At 42.6% G+C, this 8415-nt stretch overlaps 1 protein-coding gene across 2 annotated transcripts; it reads left to right on the top strand.

Moving 5' to 3' along the window:
* Nucleotides 1-56: 56 nt before the first annotated feature.
* Nucleotides 57-8211, top strand: apbb1 (amyloid beta (A4) precursor protein-binding, family B, member 1 (Fe65)). 2 transcript variants are annotated; one of them, XM_079166229.1, is made up of 14 exons: nt 57-174; nt 792-1450; nt 2526-2731; nt 2816-2875; nt 2984-3063; nt 3154-3220; nt 3360-3506; nt 3887-4014; nt 4579-4693; nt 4787-4859; nt 4953-5033; nt 5189-5304; nt 5498-5674; nt 5780-8211. In XM_079166229.1, the coding sequence occupies exons 2-14, from the start codon at nt 814-816 to the stop codon at nt 5933-5935; spliced, it is 2043 nt and encodes a 680-aa protein (XP_079022355.1). In that variant the 5' UTR covers nt 57-174; nt 792-813; the 3' UTR covers nt 5936-8211. The 2 variants fall into 2 exon arrangements, with proteins under 2 accessions (XP_079022355.1, XP_079022356.1); XM_079166230.1 differs by lacking the exon at nt 57-174 and adding an exon at nt 387-493.
* Nucleotides 8212-8415: the final 204 nt, after the last annotated feature.

The raw sequence follows: 8415 nt of genomic DNA, 5'->3' as shown, positions 1-8415 counted from the left end.
GCAGTGGGCTCGTGACGTGGATTCAGTGACGCAGGTTCGCCCTCCATCACCAGTCGAGCCCACTGACAGAAAAAACACCACCTAGAAACCAAGTCAGTCCTCGGGATTTATGGAAATATGTAGCTAGCTCGCACAGTTCAGTACATTTCGACAACAAGAGATTTAGTGGAGCTGGTAAGTAGAGATTCTTAACATCCGCTCGATGATGCTCGTCGCTGTGATTGTCCTGTTTGTGAGCGTGAGCTAGCTGAGGAGCTAACAGTAGCCTAGCCAAGATGACTACGGTGATGGTGGCGGGTGGCTCCCGTTATTTCCAGCTGCGGCCATGACTTCCTATTCATATTGGTGTGTTTCAGTACGCAGGCTGCTTGTGGAACTGGATTTTAGTTAACATGCAGCAGACTAAATCTAAAGTGATACTCTGAGCTTTATATTGAGCTCAATACAAAATAGAAAAAGGTCGTGTTGGCAAATGGAAGGTGAATCTGCTGAAGTACGTTTCATATTGATCTGAACAATCCACCGGTGAAGTGAACAAGGTGATGGCCAACCCGGATAGACGAACAAGAAACGTACTTCGGTCTCCAGATTGTAATGTGACTAGCTAGTTGCTTTAGCGTACATCCAATGTACTAACTACTAATATATTTTAGCAATGGTAACATGGTTTAAACTTTGGACTGTATCTGTAGCCAGCAGCCACTGTACATGTATCTGAATATCTGTCTTAATCTTGTGTCGCTAGCATGCTAACGGTAATGCTAACACATCCCAACCTCTGTCTCCATCAGCGCTGTTACATGGAAAGTTAACATGGGTGGCCATGATGATGAAGATATGCCATACGTTGTGAACAAACAAAAACAAGACGAAGAGCTGAAGAACAAGCTGAACGACAGCAGTCTCTGGTGTGACCAGGAGTCCACTGGCAACAATGCCAAGTGGCTCAAAGAAGGCCAGAACCAGCTGCGGAAAGTAGCCGAGAACCACCAGGACCAGGACCACAACTGCAACATCAGTCAGAACGGGAACAAGGATGACTTCCCTCACCAGAACACCACTCAGCAAGAGCAACAGGGCAACGAGGAGCAGACCAAGTCTCCCAAGATAGCAATGACCCCTGGTCTCAGCCAGGAGGAGTCCAAGAACATCCTCAATCAGCCGCTACTCATCGATACTCTGGAGTCTACAGAAGAGAAGGAGAGAGAAGAAGATGTCAAAGAGAAGGACAAGACATCAGAGGAAGACGAGGAGACCTCAAGTGATATCGGAGGAGAGACAGCGACAGAAGAACCGATTGATGTGGAGTCTCAGAGGGAGGGCGGTGTTGTGGGGAGAAATCCCTGCCTGCTGTTCTCCAACATAAACGGGACACCAAATGATGAGGAACCCAGTTGGCCTCCACTGTCTCAGGACAACCCAGCTGACTGCTCTCCAAATGGCAACAGAGGTGAATATAGAAGCACATGGGAGGTGATGTTTGGGCCTCACATAATAATACAACATTTGACATGCCGAAAAGAGCAGTTGGGTGTCACAGCCGGCACGAACGAGATGCACATAAACAACATTTCATTACAGATGGAGGAGACGTGGTAAAAGGGCAACACTTATTTTTTTTTTTTGGTTACCCTTTTTAGCATTTACAAGCAGTGTGTGTGTATGTATTTAAATGGTTTATAACGCACTATATTATTATTAATATGCTTGACAATAACTTTTGTGGAGATGCACCTATAAGTGGAGGCGTGTTTACAAACAGACAGCAAGTGAATGACAAGTAGTTATAATTACTGTCAAATAGCTTACAACTACATTATAAACCAGTTATTACATGTTTGTATACTGCTTATAAATGCTGAAAGGGGAATCTTTAAGGGAAGTCTTACTGATAAAATCAGGCATTTTTTGGAACTTTTCTGCTACCCATCTAAAAGAAAAGTCTTTATTTTGTACCGCACTTCAGATTCAATACTTTTAATTTGTCCTGGACTTCTGTTTTTTCCACAGAAAGAGCTAAAAGCCCTCTCTTTCACTACAACAATCTTTAAACAAATTACAGATACATCTGGAATTTCTTCTAACTAATTATCATAGTAATCTGTGCGGTAAAACACTAATCTATCCATTGGAGAATATTTTTATGCTCTTTTTTTTTTTTGTGCTGTGGAGTTGATGAGTCAGGTCGAACACTTTGGTTTGTGATGCCCGTGCGTCTCATTTTATCAGTCTAAGTATTCATTAGTGTTATAGTACTTTAATATAGCAACGTATAGTAATAATCTAATCTGTTTTTATATTTATATTTTAGTATTAATTATTCAGTAATTCAGCAACAAAAGAGTGCTGTGGTTATTGGTTGTTAAGTCTGTAAAGAAGATCACATCCCAGTTCATCCGATTGTCAGTCACCATACTTCACTGCTTTTGTCCGTATACATTTAACAGAACCTGTCCTTGTTGTGTTTGTTGTCTTTTTCAACCAGACATTAAACAATGTCCGTTTCCTGTGTTTCTGCCCTTCAGAGTCCTTTTGGGATTCCAGTGCCTTTGAGACAGACACGGACCTGCCTTCAGGATGGATGAGGGTCCGCGATACATCCGGCACGTACTACTGGCACATCCCCACAGGCACCACCCAGTGGGAGCCTCCTTCACCCCAGGGGAAAGTGGGCGACTCCATGATGTCCTCGACCATGTCCCTGGAGACTACGCCCTGTGAGGAGACCGAGGTGAGGTCCGACGCACATTCGCTTGGATGGAGCCAAATGCCCCGAGAGTCTGGAGACATTAATATTTTCTGTTCAATTTTCCAGGAGTCCTGGGCTCATCTCTCCAGCACAGAGGAAGGAGTCGGTGAAGGGGAACTGTGGAATGTAAGTTGTCATCAATGTAATTAAATGTACTCAAAATACATAAAAGATGGGTTAGCGTCTTTGAAAAGTTCCTTTGTTTACTGTTGTTCTTCTCGTCTGTGTCTTCAGGAGGAGGCTGAGGTTGCATCTGATCAAAGTCTGAAGGAGTTTGAAGGGGCGACTCTACGCTATGCATCCATAAACCTGAAGTATGATGAGTTAATAGTTGGTGTATTATCTCCTGTTCTTACTCTCTTTCCGTTACTTATCCTTATCGTTCTCTCTCTCTCTCATTGTAGTTACAATTGCTCCCAGTCTGAGGAAGAGGAGAAGCTCGCTCCACTCTGCACAGATTTAGAAACTAAGGTAATTCAGTGTTGAAAGAGCATCAACTCATAGAGGATCCAGCACACCACCAACGTCCACCCTGTCCTACCTTAATTGTTCCTCACCTTCCCTGTGCCGGCCTGTTTTGTGCTAATGTGCTGCATATTTGTGTGGTCAGTGTTTTGCGGTGCGTTCCCTGGGCTGGGTGGAGATGTCTGAGGAGGACATGGTACCCGGCAAGAGCAGCGTTGCTGTCAACAACTGCATCCGGCAGCTTTCTTACCACAAACACAACCTTCATGACACCGCCGGTATCTGGGGAGAGGTGAGTGTAATGTCCACTCTGATGTAGATACATTTGACAAGATACAAGTTCACGCACAGATTTTAATAAGTGTACGTTGTCTACACAAGAAAACCTTGTATTTGGTGGTTATTGTTAAACAAAGTGATTGATGACGTTACTTCATCCATTGGGAAAATGTGAATATATATTTCCAGGTATTTATAAGCTGTTAAGAGACGTTTTCATGGATGGATTGATTGATATTTGAATTTAAATGAATGCATGCGTAGATATCTTAACTTTATCTTAACTTAACAGCCCACATCACTGTGATAGTTTAAATGTTTTTAAGGCAGGCTGCTCATACTAAGAGTGTGTGTGTTTGTGTGTGTGTGTGTGTGTGTGTGTGTGTGTGACAGGGTAAGGACATGCTGATGGTTCTGGAGAATGACACCATGAACCTGATCGACCCGCTGGGTCAGACTCTGCTCCACGCTCAGTCCATCGGCAGCATCCGTGTTTGGGGCGTTGGCAGAGACAACGGCAGGTCAGTGTCCACAGAGCACGGTCAAAATGAAGATTTCATTACACTACACGGGATTTATGCATCTAACTTGTTTTAAATCAATCATGCTTCAAAAAGGCTCCTTTTGATCATAGGCCAGTTCTATTTCGAGGAGAGAAAAAGCACATCTAGCTGTTTATTGTTCCCGTTTAAGATAATGTTCCTCCTCCTGTACTCGTGAGTCATGGTGGCTCAGAGGCTCCGGCATTTCTAAAGAAATCTGTCATGACAATCTCATTGTACTCTTTTATATAATCGTTTTTTTTAATGGTGCACTGCTGCCCTCTGCTGGATTGTTAGGAGCTTTGCAAACAAAAGACAACCTCGACTATTTCTGCCTGCTTCTTGTCTCGCTGCACTCTAACAATGGTGTTTCTCTTTCATGCTGCATTTTCCGTCATGAACAGGGAAAGGTACACATTAACGATTCCTATCTTTTTAAAGCTGCATACGATATTTTGTTCATACTGACTCACACATAATGTTGTATTAATGATTCAATATGTAAATGTGACCTTTTTTTTCCATTTTTCATTTCACCTGCAGGGATTTTGCTTATGTGGCTCGAGACAACCTGACTCAAGTCCTGAAGTGTCATGTTTTCCGCTGCGACTCGCCTGCCAAGAACATAGCCACCAGCCTACATGAGATGTGCTCAAAGGTTAGTTTAATTATGAATTCAGCGCAATATCTCGCTCCCTAATGTGCTCCTTGCTTGAAATTCACAAGTCTCTACCTCTTAATTTGACTTTAGATAATGATGGAGAGGAAGGCGACCAAGCCCGGGGTGAGCCGGCTCAGCTCTGACGTGGTCATCCCCATCGAAGGTAAAGTACCTTTAGGGCCTGAGGTACTTTGAATACCCTTCATAGTTCAACGTGTGGATACAGATCTCTTGATTCTTCCTCCTTCCTTCACAGAGTTTCCTGCTCCGAAAAATGAACTCTTCCACCGCTTCCATGTTTATTACCTCGGCTGTGAGGCTGTGGCCAAGCCAGTCGGTAAGAAAACTCCTTCAAATACAGAGTGGCTTCTGTCATTATTTAAGCTGGCTGTGCCTTGAACTCATTCGAAATATTTTTTTTTGTGTCCCGATCACAGCTCTGATTTTTGGTACGGTTAATGTATTGTGTAATGTGCTTTGTGTGTTTCTCAGGTATGGAAATAATCAACGACACGCTGGAGGCAGCAGTTAAAGGCAAAGATAAAAGCGAATGGACTCCCGTCTCAGTGAACATCGCGCCGGCCACCCTCACAATACTTTCTAAACAGGTAACGGACTACGAACTGAACATGAATGACATGAACCCTGGGAGGAAGTTCTGTTTAGCATTTTGTAAAATATAACTCTTTAAGGTGTCGGGGATGACGTGCAACATTGCAAACTGTGAAAACGCTCAACATATACCACCAGTAAAGTGAACTTTGTGAGTTATTTCACCGCGGTGTCTCTTTCTACCCGCAGACTGAGGAGGTGCTGTCAGAGTGCAGGGTGCGCTTCCTGTCCTTCATGGGTGTGGGGAAGAACGTCCACTCGTTCGCGTTCATCATGGCCGAGGGTCCCCAGGATTACACCTGTCACATGTTTTGGTGTGAGCCCAACGCAGCGAGTCTGAGTGAGGCTGTGCAGGCTGCCTGCATGGTGAGTCATAAACGAATGCATGCAAAACCGTACAGGAGGAGAGATGAGATCTAAATGCACCATTTGACCCATTTGTGTTGTCTTTTTTTTTTGTTTTTTTTACAGCTTCGTTACCAGAAATGTTTGGATGCGCGTCCGCCCAGCCTGGCCTCCTGCCTGCCCACTCCTCCTGCTGACTCTGTGGCTCGACGGGTCAAGAAGGGGGTGCAGAGTCTGCTGGGCAGCTTTAAGAGCTACAGGTCAGGCCCTCAGTCCCCTTGAGTTGGAGTGAAGATGGTCTACAGTCCATCAAACACAAGGTTCCATCACCACGGCCCCCCCTTTCTCAGTGTCACTCCTCTCATTACTCCGCCACAGTTTAAGCCTTACGACCGTTTCACTCGTCTAGTCACTAGTCTGGTGTGTGGAATAGTTTGTGAGGAAAATGTGTGAAAAGATTTGCATTTATTTCCCATTTTGGCTTTTACTTTATACACCAATTTTAAGCTCCCATCTCCAAACAGATGAAACCCTGGCCTCTTATCTTTTCTTTTTTTCTTTGCTGGGATTCTCTCTGTGAGTCTTAACTATTTTTGTGTTTTAACAGAAACAATGCTATGAATGTTGGATATGGATGTAATATATATTTACATGCAGACGCTATAATTTGCTTGAAACAGAGGGTTGCTAGATTCTCTCACAGAAATGTTCCCCCTTTTCCCCTCCTCGGGTGCAATGATCATCTCTAACACTCCTCCTTTTCTACGTTTAAACAAAGTACCGCAGTCGGTGTCAAGTATCCTAATATTGATTCATCTAAAACGTCATTTCATCTCTCTCTCTCTCTCTCTCTCTCTCTCTCTCTCTCTCTCTTTCTCTCGCTCTTTCTCCCCCCCCCCCCCTTAGGTTGTAACGTATGTCCCAGACCCTCCCCAACGACGTATTTTAGTCTTCCAAAGAAGTGTATGGTCATCTGTCACGTAGTGAGCAACCACTGATTTGAGTGTAGTGTGTTTCTCATACATTCTGCATGAACATTTGCAAGTTCAGTGCTAGTGTGCAATAATCGGATGTTCCCGTATGGTGGTGTGGTGATGCGATGGCTGCCTCGTGGTTTTATTTGTTCACTTTTAATGCGAGAGAGTCTGGGGTTTTTTTTGGATATCGGATGCGAGGCCAACGGAACAGCAGAGCCATGTTGAAAAATCATGAGCGTGTGATTAAGAAATAATTGTAATAAAAGAAACAAACTCTGGGTTTTCACACAGCCATTTGTCACCAACAACTACTGAATAGTACTGTAGAAACTCACCACAAGCTGCATGTTTTTGATGGCTTAGAGTTCGGGTGTAGCGCTTAAGACCCATCAGTGTATCCTGTAAATTCTTTCTCTGTGTTTCTGTGCGGTAGGAGGAGGCTGGAGTGTGTTGTTTCGTGTTTCATAGGCATGTCACTCTAGTTAGTGTCAGTGTTTATCATAAGCTAGCAGTAGAACGTTAGACTTCCTGCGAGTTCCTTCACACTGAAAAGATGAGCGCAGGTTAATGTTTGTATTTACAGTTTGTGTATATGCGAAACCTAGAGAGGATTTCTCCACTGGTTTACATTTTTACTTTCTTCCCGGGCCACATGTGTGGGCCCTGGCGAATCTACAGTTAATGTATTTTTTTTATTGTTTCCGCACATTACAGTGTACACAATTAAGATGATATTCACGTTAGTTCGTTAGAGTTACTTTTTTATAAAGAAAACACTAATTAGCCAAGTTGTATTTTATCTTTGTGTGTCTGTCAGTGATGAATCCTGTGTGTAGCACTATAGTAATAGTCACATCTCTAAGGTTAAAGATGCAGTTTGTAAGATGTTTTTGGTAATGTTGACCTCTGCAGGGCATTCGTTTGGCCACGTCGAGACATTGGTCGCTACTTACTCGATCTCCTCAGATACAAATAAGACAAACTCACGTCATTAAATTAAATAACAGCAAGTAGTGTGAAAATGAATGTATAGACACGCATAACAAAAATGCAACTTTGTGTTTAAAAGACGAAAATGAATGAAACTGGTTTCCTAACGGATAACATTGTGTCTACGATATCATGCTGAGACTTCTTGTCAGTCTGGTGCGTAATGATGCATCTATGGTCTAAATTTTAGCCATTTTTAGATCATTTTGATTGAGTCTCATTAACCTGCTGTCAGCGGGGAACCTTTACATTTTTTTGATTTTTCTTTTTCTTTTAAAAAAACACTCCTATTTGATATAATTTTTATATTTAAAAGAAGTTTAAATCAGATGTTTCCTCAAAAGACTGTAGAAGAAATATCCATGGAAAATATATTCCATGTTTGAAACGTGCACTGGAAATGATTCCCAACAATACAGACGTCATGCAGTCTGCGCTGTGGACTGACCAGATTGTTGGACCTTGTCAACCAATTGAAATGAATACAATGCTTTGTGATTAATGGCCTCGCTTTAAAAAAAAAAAACGACTTATATTCATAGATTCCTATAGATGTTTTTAACATTTTAGAAGTTATCGCTAACACTAAAACTCTTACCAACTGCTTCTTTCTATGTGTAAGATATAACACTAATGAAAACTAGTCTACATTGACTCATATTACTGCCATGTCATGTGTCACTTTGAATTACTTCTGCTGTTTCAGAGTGAGCTGCGTCCAGTCAGTGGCAACAGTAAAGCCGGATGAGTTAAAGAACATTAGCAGATTAATTTATTTCTGTTCATGTAAATTAG

Source organism: Pholis gunnellus (assembly GCF_910591455.1).
Source record: "Pholis gunnellus genome assembly, chromosome: 9".
In the NCBI taxonomy this organism is placed as follows: Eukaryota; Metazoa; Chordata; class Actinopteri; order Perciformes; family Pholidae; genus Pholis; species Pholis gunnellus.
The sequence above is the reverse complement of the archived record's forward strand: the minus strand, read 5'-3'. Positions and strand labels throughout refer to the sequence as shown.